Source organism: Protopterus annectens, chromosome 7.part0, assembly GCF_019279795.1.
Source record: "Protopterus annectens isolate FY-2018-M chromosome 7.part0, PAN1.0, whole genome shotgun sequence".
Taxonomy (NCBI): Eukaryota; Metazoa; Chordata; order Ceratodontiformes; family Protopteridae; genus Protopterus; species Protopterus annectens.
Window position 1 is genome coordinate 71,033,910 of NC_056739.1, and position 16,750 is coordinate 71,050,659.

At 39.8% G+C, this 16,750-nt stretch overlaps 1 protein-coding gene across 1 annotated transcript in view; it reads right to left on the reverse strand.

Moving 5' to 3' along the window:
- Positions 1 to 16,750, reverse strand: part of ITPR3 (inositol 1,4,5-trisphosphate receptor type 3) — a 2,403,054-nt gene that overhangs the window by 810,906 nt on the left and 1,575,398 nt on the right. Inside the window, exon 32 of the mRNA XM_044076491.1 lies at positions 7,436 to 7,561. Coding sequence (XP_043932426.1) covers positions 7,436 to 7,561 — 126 coding nt within the window. The remainder of the gene's footprint in view (positions 1 to 7,435; positions 7,562 to 16,750) is intronic.

The window sequence follows — 16,750 nt, forward strand, 5'->3', positions numbered from 1 at the left end:
TGAAAAGGCACAAAGTTGCAGCCAGGCATGATGCCTGATGGCAATGCCTGCTCCGGCCACTCTAGCGGTGTCTTCAGTAGCATGAGATAGGAGCTGTATAGAGGTGTTGGAAATCTGACTTCAAACCAGTGACAAGTGGAGTAACACAGGGTTCAGTCCTGGGACCACATGACTGCAAACTAGGAGCTATAGTCAAGTCCCCAAATGATGTCGACATCCTACAGAAGGACCTCACTGAGACAGATGCCTGGTGTCAGAGCCATGGCCTCAAGCTCAATGCCAAAAAGTGCATTGTTATCCCCTTTGGTAAAAACTCTATATCCATGAACTACCATATAGGCGTCAGTCTTCTTAACACCGAATGTGTGATACGAGACCTTGGGACCCAGGTGGACAGTAGTCTCTCCTTTGATAATCACATTGCCACAGTAGTCAGGAAATCCTTCTACATAGCACACCTCATCACAAAATGGTTCTCATCCAGGAAAAAAGAGTTAATTGTTCCCCTCTACTCGACACTCATTAGACACATTATAGAGTATAATGCCCTTTTGGAATGTACCTCACAAGACATCTGCAGCAGCTGGAAAGTCCACAAAAGTACTTCACAAAGAGAATTACTGGCCTCAAACAGATGCCCTACACTGATCGTCTCAAAAAACTCCAGCTTTACTCTGTAGCATATCACCTACTCCGAGGTGATCTCTGCCTAACATATAAAGCTATGTCAAACCCAGAGCTGCTGGACATGCTACACCTAAAGAAATCCAAATCCCTCCGAGCTACACACTCTAGGGACCTCAATCTTGTCACCACAATAAACAGGACTTGCTGGAGGGATAGATTCCTGTCCCAGAGACTTCCCATACTCTGGAACAAGCTACCCATCTATGTCAAGCAAAGTTCCTCATTAACACTCTTCAAGAAAAATCTTGATGAGTGGATGGGAAATAGGAAATACACCCCGGGGATCACTTCTGTGGCTCTGCTCAACAGGGGCACAGGAAATTAACTTTCTTGGGTTGGTGTAAGCCAGGGAACTTTGTTGGCTAGGCTTACTTAGGCCCTTGGGCCGATAGCCTAGTACCTACCGATGAACCTATGGAGGTGAGAGTGGATATCCAGGTGGAAAAAAAAACTTCTTTTCCCCCGATGACATGGACCCTGGGGCAGACTCAGTGACCTCCTTGACCAGGTCTCGCTGAAGCCTGACCACATGTGCCATGTAGTTCAGCGCACGTACAGAGAATGTTGCTAAAGCATTGACACACTTCCCAAAAATGGTCCATGGTCCTATACTCTCAGTCTGGTGGAAAGACCGTGGAGCTCTCCTGAGCGAGCTCCTTCTTGGTGGCTGCTGCCACCACCATGGCATCAACCAGGGATCCCTTCGACCACTGCAGTTTGTCTGTTGGGGCACTGAGGATCTTATCAGGGCTTTTGGGGATAGGGTCCACCATGTCGGGCTCCTTCTATGCTCAAGATGTAATCAAATCCACCAGGGGAGCCATGGGAGGGGACACCCAGAAGGTAGAGGGTCTGCACCAAATGCCTCCAGGAACACCGACTCGTCAGGGTTGGGTTGTTTGGCAGACCACCCCCATGCTGGTGAAGGATCTCCATGATGTCTCCAAAGGAGACATCATCTGGGGGTGTCCAAGGGGAACCCTCCCCTTCCTTCAAGTCGGTGTTCTCTGTGAGAGACTCTGGTGGGGAGTCTAAGTGTCACCTTTTACATTTGTGTTTCCGAGGAACCTCCTCAGGGGGGTCCCTGAGGACAACTCAAAAACTTCAGGCTATTGCTGTGGGGGAACTTCCTGGGGAGGACAGGCAACAGGCTGTCCCTGAGGGGGCAGAATGGCAAAATCCAGACCAGACACAGAGGAAGCCAGGACAGACTCAGAGGACGAAAGCATCAAGGATCTAAATGGAACAGAGAGGACTCTCTCCACCATGTCGAAGGCAGAAGGAGAATGAAACCCTGGAGCTGGAAACATTACTGGGTCCATAATCCTCTGAGTCAATGGAAAAGCCAGAGCTGAACTTCCAGGCGCTGAGACCCCAAGTGGACAGTCCGGCTCCAAAAAACTCAGAGCCAACACCACCCCTTCAGATTTGGTGCAGAGGCTACGGCTCCAAGAGCTGGATGGCTCTGAGCTGGTCGGAGCCGACCTGCTCAGGGCAATGATTGGCGTCGAGGTACCAGGTACCATCGGCATCGACCACTCGACACCGTCAGGCATCGGACCCAAGGACTCCAAAGCTGGGGGTTAGATCGGACAAGGAGCGATTGGCAAAAAGGCAGACTGCATGCCCCCAGCCCTGGATGGTGAGCGGCAGACAAGACTCCCATCTGAATCTGAGTATGGATAAATCTCTGCATCATCCTGTCCACCTTGGCTTCGGTAAGGCTGCAGGTGGACCTGGTGGAGGAGGCCACAGACACCGACCTAGAGATGCAGTAGGGAGAGGCTGACACAGCAGAAAGGCCCAGAGACCTTTGGCTCCAAGGAAAAGCAAGGTGAACAGAGCCAAGGGGAGCCCGAGCTGGGAGCCGGGCAAGATTTCACTGGGGGTTGGCCAAGGAAGTGCGGTCGGGGGACCACTTCCTAGGTCTATCCCAGTCTCAGTGTATACACTTCTCCCCATCCCCGGTCCTCTTGGTGGGAGGTTGAGTCCCAGAGGCCAGGCAGAGGAGGAAGCTGAAGTAGAAGCTGGGGCCTCCATGGTTGGAGGAGGAAGGAGGCCCTTAAGAATCAGCTTATTCCTCCTGCTGATCAACGGGAGGGTGTTGAACCCTACACAGATTGAAAAGGAGAAATCCAGGTGCGGACCCCTAAAAAAACCATGCACAGAGTATGGCCATCAGAGGAGGAAGCTTATGGCCACAATCTCTGCACTTCCGGAACCCTGGCTTTGGAGTCTTTGCCATGGTAGATGGAAGAAGAGAACCCACACTTACTCTCACATGGACACCTAACAAGAGAGTGAGAGAGAAGAGGGAAATGGGGAATAAGTTTTTTTTTTTTTTTTAAGAAACTAAGGACCGACGCCTGAGTGCAAGGGTAGAGGTATGTGAAAAAGTGGAAAGGAAGATAGGAAAGATCAAAAGGACAGAATTAAATCACAAAATTCACTCACCAAAAGCCTGCAGCAATGGACCACGATGCTAGTGATACGTGTGGCAAAGAAGGTCTGAAGGGAAGTGGGAACAGGAGCATTATGGGTGCTGGACGAGCTTGGATCCAATGCCGGAAAATGTGGCCAAGTCGGATCCATCCCAGATCTGTGTCTCACAGGTTGAAGAGCAAATGAAAACAACTACAGATCCTTAATCAGACTCCATATTCTAACTGAGCATGGGGGACTGGCTGGATGACTTTTTTTGACCAGCAACTTCTGAACCTCTGTTGCTGCAGATTCCAAATGACTGGGTGGAATGTGGGTAATCCTTTGTTTTATTCTTGGATTTTCTAAAAAGGTATTGTATAACCTATTGAGATGATCGTTAGCATCCATGAATCTTTGAGTTATGTTTTGCCAGACTAGAGGGTGTAAGGCAAAGCATCCCCTGACTGCCACCAGAGTGCAGTAGTTAGGGAAGCATTCAGGGATGCTGGTAAGTTTTCTCTGTGCATGGAGCACAAAAACCTTGATTCTGTGGACCGTCTCTGCCCCTGGGGCAATGTCCCATGAAACTGCCTGCACCTCTGCCTCTAGAACGCCTACCCTTAGAAGTGTCCTGGTAAAAACCTTGAGATTTTTTAACCGCATTTTTCTTACCCCTCTTTGATTCCTAGAGAAGGATCTCTCAAGGACTGAAAAATGGATTCCAATGGTAGAGAAGATCTTACCCTCCATTTTACTTCTGATGAGCACATCCTTGACTTTCGGTCCAAACAAAGTGGAACCATCATATGGGGTGTTAACAAGGACATTTTTAATTTCTGCAAAACCGCATCCAGGCATGAAAACACACAATGATGCTACTCGTTGCAAAGGCTACATTTTCTACTGTGTTAGAAAGCCGTCTCATAGCTACATTCAAGGAGGACTGAAGGGTAGACAACTGGGACTCCACACTTTTTTGGACATCTCTTGGTAAGCTACCCACCAGAAAATTTGAAAGTTCTTTAATCAAATCTCTCTAGAAACATGTCAAATGAGCTATATAGTTCACTGCACAAATGGGGAATATGACTGAAGCATATGTTCATTTCCCCAATCTGTCCAATGTCCTAGACTCTCTGTTACGGGGATGAACAGAAGAACTCTGCTCAGATAGTTCTTTTTTAATGACTGCTGCTACTGCCATGGCATCTACAGAGGGACCCTTGGCCCAGAATGTTCTATCGTTGGGGGCAGCTAAAATTCTGTCTGTTTTTTTTAGGAAGGGGCTCTACCAAATCAGGCTTCTTCCAAGCTTTTTGAGTGATAATGTCAACTAAAGGATCAGAAGGGGTGACTACCCAGGACATTAAAGGGCCAGACCCAAAAGCTTTGAGAAACACTGACTAATCAGCAGAAGTGGCTTTGGTGGACCATCCCCCACATTGTTTCATCAATTCTAGGATGTCTCCAAACGTGACGTCTTCACAGAGCGGTGGAGAGGGGGGATCTTGGAGAGCCTTCTCCCTCACCTAAGTCGATGTCTTCAATGACAGACTTAGGACAGGAATCAATATGCTTCCTTTTACAAGTCTTTTTCTGGGAAATGTGCCTGGGGACTCCTGAGGAGATGCATTGGAATTGGACAAGGGACTTGAGGGTCATGTAGTCTCAAAGCCTAATGGATCCATCTGTCCCTAGCTACCAGAATGAAAGGAGAAGGGTACAGTCTTCAGAGGAAGTCTGGATGTATCCGAACCAAGGTCCAGCCAAGGCCCTCTCCACAGCCTCAAAGGCCACCTCAACCACTGGAGCCAAAGAAGACCCAAGCAAATTAGAAAGGTCAGAAGCCCTCCTGAATCCAGTGGCTGAAGGCCCTGAGGAGGACCTCAGAACTAGCTGTCTAGTGCCAATGCTCCGAGTGTCAGCAACAGTTCCAAGACTCTACCACTGGAGCCTCAACACAGATACTCTGGCTCTGGGACCCGAACGCATCAAGTCAAGTGAGTGAGAACTGATGTTGAAACCAACGTCTCGTGCTCTGCCAACTACGACATTGGTACTGCGGAAAGGCTGGACCTGTTGTACACTACCTCCATGAATGGGGATGGAGTAGGAAGCTGAGAAGACTGAACAGTCAAGGTGGAAGGGACCCATCCCAGATCCTTTTTTGAGGATGGAGCTGGGAGAACTCCAATATAAATCTGAGTCCTGAAAAACCTCCTCATCATTCAGTCAACTTTGAACTCTATGAGATAAGAAATCAGTCAAGTCTGAAGGAAGAAGCTATCAATGCAGGTTTTAATGGCGCTTTTTGTAAAACTGGAGAATGAAGCCTGGGACTGTTTGGTGCTGGAGTAAAGGATGACTTCGGAGACAGCGTGTGGATCCGACTGACTAGGTACCTTTGGTGCCAGCCCTGCAATAACTGTGGGTGAGAATAACTTTTTTTAGCTTTCTCCAGATGAACCTCAGACATCTTGACCTTTAATTTTTGTTTTTCTCTCTTTCTCTTTCTTTGGATCTCTCCTTCTCTTTATCTTTTCTTGCCAGAGGAAGAAGTGGACACCTATGGGTCTGAGGCTATCTTGGACCTTGTATGGAGAGGAAGAAGGCCTTTCAAAATTAGTTTTTCTTTATGCCCTTGAAGGGATCTGGTGCTGAAGGTAGCACAGATGGAGCAAGAAGCTTGTAGGTGAGAGGGCCCCAAGCACTATACACACAGAGTGTGCGTCTGGGGATTTTTGGCCTACAGGAAGAGCACTTTTTAAAACCTGAGGACATCCGAATGAATGAAATACAAACTAAATATAACTGTACTGTTCAAGAGGAAAATATTATAATCTAAAGCTAAAGACACTATGCCCACGAACACATGCAAACATGCACACAAAGAAATAAAAACACACTCAGTACCTACAGGGAATACTCTAATCTATAGCAGCACACTAAATCCTAACCCTACTATAAAGTTATTTAAAGAGGAGGAGGAAAAACCATTCACTTACCGTGACGACCGATGGAGCTTTCAGTCCATGCATCTGGTTTACACAGGCAGCAAACAAGATCTGAGAGAATTCAGACAGATAAGGGGAATTGTGGGTAGAGGAGGAGGGTTAGGGGAGGAGTCAGACCTCTCTGATCTAAAGCTTTGTTAGAAGGTGCCGAGGTCCCAAGGTCAGATCCGACAAGATCCAACAACCCATACATTGAATCAGATGAAAAAAGTCAACATCATATAATCTGTTCAGACTGTTATGAAAGGTGACAAGAAAGACCTGCAAAGAAAATGACACTGATTGTGTACTTCCACTGGGGACTGCAGGAGATGTCAGTACATCTCAAAAAAACTCTGCCATAACAGCAAAACTGATATATCATGAAGTTCTAAAAAATACATATCTGTTGAGAATCCACAAAAATTAAGTGGTTACCAATCATCAGAGATCTGTCATAAGCAGTATAATATCAACCAAGTCGCCGAATAAATACTATCTGTTATAATTCCCATGCCACCAGCAAGGCCCATGAAAGGCCTCACATCAGCAAGTTGCTTCCCACTCTGGACATCAATCCCAGATACTACACGAGCAACTAAGTCATTGGTCCAGATAGCAGCCATGAGCCCACAATCACTAAATTATCCTCAATTTCAGGCAAACAGCACAGTCACCTTTCTACCAATTAAAACTTCTTCCTTTGTGATTACTGTCTTTAAATGTATTCCACACTCTCTGACATCTACCATGATTCTCTATAATGTCAAAACTAACAGCTCAATCTTTCATTCTCTGAACATAACTATACATCTCACATCCCCATTAAGCCGATATCAATCTAGAAACTGCACCACTAACTGTGCCTCCCCACCTTCTGACATTATTCTTAAACTCCGCACAGTCAACAGGGTGCCCTATCTCATAATATCTGTAAAAAAAAAAAAAAAGTCCTTATCACCAAGCACTTCTAACACCCAGCACAACCTCTTTGAGAAATGCAAGGCATCTAACTAGTAATGCTGTAATTACAACTAACCCAAACAAGGATATATATCTGGTAGTGGGGGTAGGTACGATGGCCGAACAAAGTATGATTACGTTTTAAAAATAACACAATGCTACAATTGTGTTGATAAATACTTGGACCACTACCTACCTGACTCAGAATGAGAATTAACCTACAGAAAGTGCACGGCTGCATGTAGACATGCATGCACTGTAAGAGGTAAAGAAACAGATCCTCAAGCAAAGTAAGTGGTAAAAAAACTCAGTGATATTAAATTGTCAGCTAGTCATGAATCTATGTCACCTTGCCCCATTCAACCTACCTGGGCCATGTCCACAGTGAAGTTCTCAAATAGCTTCCAGATGTGATTACTGGTGTAGATTTCCTTCATTTCCACTTCTGTGTCTACATAGCAATGATTTACAAAGTTTACGTAGGCAATCTTCACCTGTAGTTGGGAAGGGGAGTGCAACAACAGCAAGAAATGTTCTGTTATGGTGAAATTTAAAATGTATTGTTTAGCAAAATACTTGTAAGACACGTAGCTTTCATGATGATGTCAGTATTACATGTTATGAAAGACACAATACTAACAAGTTTAACAAAATATTATGCTACTAATAAAATATTACATTATTTAATAAAATATTATACAAATATTAATCTCTCCCAGTAAAATCTGATCTTCTTCTATTAAATATTACTCTAAGAAGTTTATCAAATAAAATACATGAACTACATGCATCTCTCCTTCTATTCTCCTCACACTGCCATCTTAATGGAAACACGGCTTAAACCTCAAATATGTAATAGTGAGATTCTTCCACAAGGTCATGATATCCTTAGATTAGACAGGCTTAATAAGACTTGTGGAGATATAGCATTTCTGCATAAAAACTCACTCAAACTTCATTACCTACATCCACACCCAACAAGGTTTAATAATGCAGAGATACTGTTTTCTAGGCTGGAATTTAACCCCAATAAATTTATAATCATAATAGCTATTTACATTCCTCCTGGCAATGATCCACCATTAACTGAGGACATCCTATACTGGATATCAGCTACTTTTTTCACAAGAAACCATTATCTTGGGTGACTTTAATCTTGGTGGTCAACCTGTTCATCTGAAAATCCCACAAATGTCATTAATTTACATGTAAAATATCCAACTAGAGTGATGAAAATACAAATAGGCACTCAATTTTAGATTGGATCTTAACAGATAAACCTTCTTTTGCTATTCAATCAGGTTTTCTTCCTGATAGCTTAAGTGATCATCTACCTACTTATCTTTTTCATCAAAATATACATCTTCCCAAATCCACAATATTCAAACAAATAAGAAATAAAAGAAATTTCTCAATTCTCAAAATGTCATACTAACTTTAAAACATTGTAATTGGTCCCCTCTTTCATTCCTCCCACTTGACAATGCAGTTGAATATTTTAATGATACATTCCTGAACATACTTAATAGTCAAGCACCACTAAGAACCGTAAGAACCAAAGCAAATTATGCCCCTTGGTTAACAAAAGAGACTAGACTTCTTCACAAAAACAGAGATAAGGTTTGGGCACGATATCATTCTAATAAAAATCTATCAACACTGAATAAATGTACAAAAAATGACAAAAAACATAATCATAGCATAACAGAAATACCAAAATAACTCTAAAAAATTCTGGGCAAGTATAAATCAACTATTACAACCAGGTCAATTGGTCACCCTATCTTCCTCTTCCATAAATGCACATGATAACATTGCAACCCAATTCAATATCTACTTTACCAGTTCCATCCTAAACTTTACCAAAAAAATACTACTACCCCAATAAAACTCCCTACTGTACCTCATAATTCTACTGGATACTTTTCATTTAAAACAGTTTCACCAGGTTTTATACGAAGATTGCTTAATAAACTAAAACCTACCACCCTTGCTTCAGATATGCTATCTGTGGACTACCTCAAGTTAGCAGCTGATGCTATAGCCTATCCAATATCAATACGAATTAATCATTCCATTAAAGAAAGTTATGTACTCAAAATCTGGAAAACTTTCTATATATTACCACTACACAAAGGGGGAACCAACACCAACATTTATAATTACAGACATATCAGAATTCTATCACCCCTATCTAAGATCTTAGAAAAATGTGTCCATTTTCAACTTATTAATCATCTTATCTCTAATAATCTTCTATCTAATACCCAACATGGGTTTCGTCAAAACCATAGCATAACCACAGCACTTTTACATTTTACAGATGCCATCAACCATTTTAGAAATAATGGTCAGTTAGTCTCCTCAATATTCCTTGATTTATCCAAAGCTTTTGATACAGTCTCCCACCAAAAACATTTACAAGAACTCCTATCTCTTAAATTAAGCCACTCTGCCCTTCAATGGTTCCATGACTATTTATCAGATAGGAAACAAGCAGTAAAATAGTATAATGAATTCTCTCCTACATTACCTGTTACACTTGGGGTACCACATGGATCTATTTTAGGCCCTCTTTTACTTAATATTTGTATAAATAAGCTCCATCCTGCTACTAACTCAGCTATAACTACAAAATATGCAAACTCTACTCTTATATATGCAGCACCCTCCCTCTCTGAACTCCTTAAAAAATCTCAACTCTTTATTACTGAAGTGGAATCTTGGCTTCCCAGCTCACAATTAATCCTTAACCCCAATAAAACAAAACTAATGCTATTTACAGACAACAACCCCTCAAGCCAACTTACATCTTTCCAAATCTACTCCTTAAATAACACTATTATTGGACCAGTATCTCATACCAAACGTCTTGGTATCACAATAGATAACTTGAAATTTGATAAACACCTGTCAACTCTCATTAAAAATGTTCACTTTAAACTTGACTCCCTCAGTAGAGCTAAACCTCATCTCACTGATTTCTCCAGGGAATCAGTTGCCAGGACACATTTAGTATCTCCCCTCCTATATGCCTCTGCCATTTTCACTAATCTGAAGAAAACTGAACTAGTTAAACTTGAAATTGACTATAATAAAATTGACATATTTGCTAACAATTTCCCATTTAGAACACACCACTGATTTCATTGCAGCAACTTGATTAGCTAGAATTACCCAATCTCTTTACATATACCCAACTTTCTATAATCCATAAGATAATATATCGACTTGAGAAATGTCTTTTCCTCACTAACTCTGAGTTTTTAAATTTCTTATAATTGTCACTATTTAATCAAATACTATCTTTTGACACTCCTTTTGTAAACTTCTTAACAAAATAAGCTATCATTAATTTATTAATAGATACTGATGTGTACCTATTTAATATAGCTAATTCCTACTATTATTGTACTGCTCTATTAGACTGTACTAAGAGTGAATTTTTTAGATGTGTAACTTGTGCGAATTCAATCTATTATTGCAATTTGTCCTGTTTGTATATTTTTCTAATTGTAATTCAGTTATCTTTATATTATATTTTATTTTATTTTATATATTATGTACTACTGTTGAATATACAGTATAATTGTAATGTGGGGTTTTTCCCCCTGGGCCTCCACAAAAAATGGTTGACAGCCCAGTCGGACTATCCTGGTAAACAAATATAAAAATAAAAAAAAATAAATAAAAACAAAAATTGCTGAATCAAATGTAAACACGTTTTCAGGAAATTAAAGTGTAGTCTTATGCTTATGGTAACAAGCTTTCGTTTGTTACTCACTATAGAGATGTTTGGATGGGAGTTTACTCTTAAATCATTAAGAATTAAAAAAAATACTATTATATAAATTACATCTTCAACATAAACTCAGAAACTTGAACATTTTCAATAGAATAATGCCATCTGATCTAATTCTCATTGTAAAAATTTAAGATACATATTTATGAACCTTTGAAATGAAGCCTCTAAGCACAACCTGGGAATCACCAACTACCACCAGAGGGGCTGAACTACAAGATAGTAGGAGGATCACAGCCTGCTTTAAATGAACAGGACATGAGTTGTTTATGATTCAAAAACTTAAAACTGGAATCTTAAACACAGACATCCTGGCAAATGGCAGCCAATGCAGATCAGCAATGCTGTGATGATATACAGGAAATGTGACATCTTAAAAGAAAATTGTAGAGTTCTCAGTCTGCTGCAATCATCACATAATGTGATCAGCCTAGTGTGAAGGGTATTGCAGTAGGTCAGACTGGGAGAGATCAAAGCAAACATCACTGCTGCTAATTACTAAGCGGTATATGATCTTTAATTCTGGACATATTCTTCACAGGTGACACTTAAAAGCTGACACTCAGAACTGTGACTCCTGGAACAGTGAGAGACAACGTGTGAAAAATGGGGATTTACATAAACGTAGCCAACAATCAATGCATCTCAGAGCATTCTCTTTTCTGCAAGGTATGGCCAACACAGAATTACTATATAAAAGTAGTAGGGGTGTGGGGGTGCAGGGAGGTTAGCCCCCTATAAATAATAACTTTAAAGGAGAAAAATCAAGTTTCAACATTCTCTGTTCTCCGTCAATTTCACTGTTTTCCCCATAATTCTGGGATTGGCAATTACAGGTCTCAGAATTACAATAGAGAGCTTTCCTCAAACAAGATTATAGTGATTTAACTACAGTGGATACCTGACCCTTCAGTGTTAATAGACAGTTCATTTAAACCCCCAAAATCTTCACCGAGGACACAAACTTCTGTCTGTTACTGCCATAATTTAAATAATGGGGGTAACCTAATAGATGAAAACACCAACGAGGTCCTTGTCAGCAAAAACGACTCAAGAAAAGTCCTTAACGCAATTTATTTGTAAAAAAACAAAGCGTTTTCACCACAGAATTCTGTGGCTTCTTCAGAGGAAGTATAAAATACAACAATGCACTCCATGTATATCAGGAAATTCAGGAAGTGACATCTTCCAATTTCCTGAAAACCAACAATTAAAAAAATGTTTTTATATGTTTATACACAAGTGTACATGTACCTCTGTATAGGTTAAAATTTATTTAAAACATGTGTAGAATAAATATATATAAAAACGTATGTTATGAAGTACAATTAGATAGGACCAACTTGCCAATTTGAAAAAATATGTGAACATACAACAAATTACTGCATTTGTCTACTATTAACACAATAAAATATATATAAAATAATGTTAACTGAGCCTAAAACTGTCATAACTTAAATTTATTTAATTTCAAGAAACTGATTAAAGCAATCCCTATTTGTTACCAGTAAGACGGGGTTGGCTGTATGTAATACTCCAACATAAGCCTATACATGTAAGTGTAATCATTAACACACTATTTTTATAGTCAATATTGGAGATGTAATGGCTTGTAGCGAAAAACCTATGTTTCACCGCTAATCTATCTGAGGTAGCTTCTCAATTTCAATACAGGGGCAATATTACAGTTGCTATTCAAGCTGGGATGACTAAACGCATCCAAGCGTAATTGCCATTCTAGTTCCCGGTTCTCCAGGATTAACGAAAAAGGGCCTCCCCTAATCTTCAATGGTACTTGGTCAATGGCCATAAATTGGAAACTATGACCTGGGTTTGAACCTATGTGTTTTGCCAAAGCATTATCGCTATTATCCTTCTTAATTGCATACATATGTTCGTACATTCGGTCTCGGACCCTGCGGTCCGTTTTTCCGATGTAGAACGCTTGGCAACAAACACACATGGCTATGTATATAATAGATTTACTCTCACAATTTAAAGTGGAACGGATATAATACTTTTTATCCCTGACCGTAAATGTTTCACCTATCCTCACCTTGTTACACAATTTGCAAAAACCACATTTAAACATACCTCTCCTTTTATGGAATGTATTTTGAGGTACATCCTTTTGAACTAGTTCCTTCAGGTTGTATGATCTCTTAAAGATAAACCTAGGTTGATTGCCTAATTTATCAACCAGGAAGGAATTTGAAGAAATGAAATGCCAGTTCTTACGTATTATGGCCAAAATCCCTTTAGAGTTTCTACTAAAGGTAGTAATGAAACTCAAAGAGAAATCACTTTCTTCACTTAAAGTTGTGTATGTACCTGTCTCCCCATTATTCAAATTAATGTCAGTTGGTACTACAGTAGTGGTGGAAGCAGGATGTGTAAGGTTCTGTTGGAATAGTATAGGTTTGTAAAAACCATTTATTCTCTTAATAGTCACCTCTTCAACCAGGTCCAATAACATTTGGTCAGGGTACCCTCGATTACTGAACATTTCCTTCAATAATTCACATTCCTTAGTGAAATCGATCAAAGTACTGCACATTCTACCTGCCCTCACCAGTTGTCCTTTTACAATGGACCGTTTCTGTTGGTATGGGTGGAAACTGGAGAAGTGCAGGAAAGAATTGCAGTAAGTGGGCTTTCTAAACACTGTTGACGTCAGACCTCCACTTACAAGGTCCTTTACTAACCTGACGTCAAGATAATCAATCTCAGATGTTGAGTATTTGAATGTGAATTTTAGAAATTCAGTTGTTGAGTTCATAATTTCAACTAAACCTGCAGCCTCTACTTCCGAGCCCCTGAACAAAATGAATATGTCGTCCAGGAACCTGGTATAGAAAGTGACAGGTTCCAAAATTCCAGGGGTCTTCCTTAAAGGGATTTTGGCCATAATACGTAAGAACTGGCATTTCATTTCTTCAAATTCCTTCCTGGTTGATAAATTAGGCAATCAACCTAGGTTTATGTTTAAGAGATCATACAACCTGAAGGAACTAGTTCAAAAGGATGTACCTCAAGATACATTCCATAAAAGGAGAGGTATGTTTAAATGTGGTTTTTGCAAATTGTGTAACAAGGTGAGGATAGGTGAAACATTTACGGTCAGGGATAAAAAGTATTATATCCGTTCCACTTTAAATTGTGAGAGTAAATCTATTATATACATAGCCATGTGTGTTTGTTGCCAAGCGTTCTACATCGGAAAAACGGACCGCAGGGTCCGAGACCAAATGTACGAACATATGTATGCAATTAAGAAGGATAATAGCGATAATGCATTGGCAAAACACATAGGTTCAAACCCAGGTCATAGTTTCCAATTTATGGCCATTGACCAAGTAGCATTGAAGATTAGGGGAGGCCCTTTTTCGTTAATCCTGGAGAACCGGGAACTAGAATGGCAATTACGCTTGGATGCGTTTAGTCATCCCGGCTTGAATAGCAACTGTAATATTGCCCCTGTATTGAAATTGAGAAGCTACCTCAGATAGATTAGCGGTGAAACATAGGTTTTTCGCTACAAGCCATTACATCTCCAATATTGACTATAAAAATAGTGTGTTAATGATTACACTTACATGTATAGGCTTATGTTGGAGTATTACATACACGGAACCCCCTCTTACTGGTAACAAATAGGGATTGCTTTAATCAGTTTCTTGAAATTAAATAAATTTAAGTTATGACAGTTTTAGGCTCAGTTAACATTATTTTATATATATTTTATTGTGTTAATAGTAGACAAATGCAGTAATTTGTTGTATGTTCACATATTTTTTCAAATTGGCAAGTTGGTCCTATCTAATTGTACTTCATAACATACGTTTTTATATATATTTATTCTACACATGTTTTAAATAAATTTTAACCTATACAGAGGTACATGTACACTTGTGTATAAACATATAAAAACATTTTTTTAATTGTTGGTTTTCAGGAAATTGGAAGATGTCACTTCCTGAATTTCCTGATATACATGGAGTACATTGTTGTATTTTATACTTCCTCTGAAGAAGCCACAGAATTCTGTGGTGAAAACGCTTTGTTTTTTTACAAATAAATTGCGTTAAGGACTTTTCTTGAGTCGTTTTTGCTGACAAGGACCTCGTTGGTGTTTTCATTGGTTTGGTTTAACTTTTCTTTTGGTCTTTGGGGTAACCTAATAGCACAAAATGGTCTCAGGGTAGCATAAACAACCACCACCTATCACAAAATAGGACTGAGTTTAAGATGACTGCAAACTTTCATTCAAGGGTGACTTCCTAGAAATACTCCAATGTTACAAGAAATGACACTTACTCCTGAAAAGACAGGTATGCAGATTACCATCTGCTCAGGATTATTCCCTAAAATGGAGTATAACCTTACCATCATTTCCTTACACCCCTTCTATAATATGAAAACAGCATTTGTAGGCTCTTCTGCTAGCTGGCCCACTTGACTACCGCTGTGACATCATTATTATAAATCACTACCTGTTCAAGGTAGAGCTACAGCACTATTGGGCACACTGCCATTTAAAATCATGAGGCTAGGGCACTGTCCACCACTAAATCTAAACTGACCATCAGAAGAACAAACTATTTCTTAAAGAATAACATAACTATAATAACATTAAAAGATCACGTTTCAAACTGGCCATTGATGAAAGAGTTTTTACAAAGATTGCTTCAGCTACTTGAAATCCCATATATAGTTTAAGAGCACAACAGACACAAAGGGCTTCAAAGCTATTCTTAAAGTGCATCTACTTAAAGAAGCTAAGTGTATTTGCCTCAGAGATGCTGGTTTACTACTACTATCAAAACACATGCTTTATTTTTACTGAACTAACAACCGCATGCACACATAAATATGTAAATAACTACAAGCAGTCCTTGGAAAATGTAATACTGTTAATGAATTGTTTAATTACTCACACTGGCTCTTTTGTATGCAGTAAACTTTTGTTTGACCTATTACTTATTTCTTTTGTATGCTATAAACATTGTTCAACTTGTTTGTTCCTATAGAGCTCAGGTCACAGCTGAAAAGGGTCAGCTGCCCAGTCTATCAACCTGGTCATCAAACATAAGCAAATAATTTAAAATAAAATAAACAAAATCATTGCCATATCTTTAAATTCACAAAATTCTATCTTTTGATTGTAATATTTGTTTATGTATGACAAACAGAAATCAAAGTCTAACTGATTTAGCTGGACATATAAGCCTGAATCTGTGAAGTACTGAAATAATCACTTTTAAATTCTTTCATATGTGACAACGTTTCAGTGCAGATCAGGGTTCATGATCACAAACACTATATCACAGTGTCTGCTAGAGCCTTTTTAATTATTTTTGGATTCAGAAAGTGTAACATTAATTGGAAATAATACAGTTTTGCGCTTGTTTTGTAAGCATCAGTGGTCACAAATAAATTGTTGTTTCTAGGTGCCCTTGGGTGATTCAGTACCTTTGTCTCTAGAGAACTTCAATTCTTTCAACTTCTTTTTAAGGGGTGGGAGACTGTCAAGTGACAAATTTTGTGGACAGGCTATTTCACACACCTGGAGCCAGTTTGTTGAAGTTTTCTCAGAAGCAGTTGAGTAAGACTGTGGCCTATGTAATCTAATGCAACCCTTTAAGGATTATTTTTTTTTTCTTTTCTGTGATGTCATACAGAGAAATATGTCATGTATGTCACAGTTTACTTCCAAATGCTCTACTCCTAGACACCCTGCACATAAGGTATGGTTGTCTTAATAGGAAAATGAATGTCCATTTTCCAAAACCTTAGGCTTTTTCTTTTTCCATATTAACATATACAGTTGTTGTTGTTGTATCTTTCAGCTTTTCCCGGTTAGGGGTCGCCACAGCGGAAC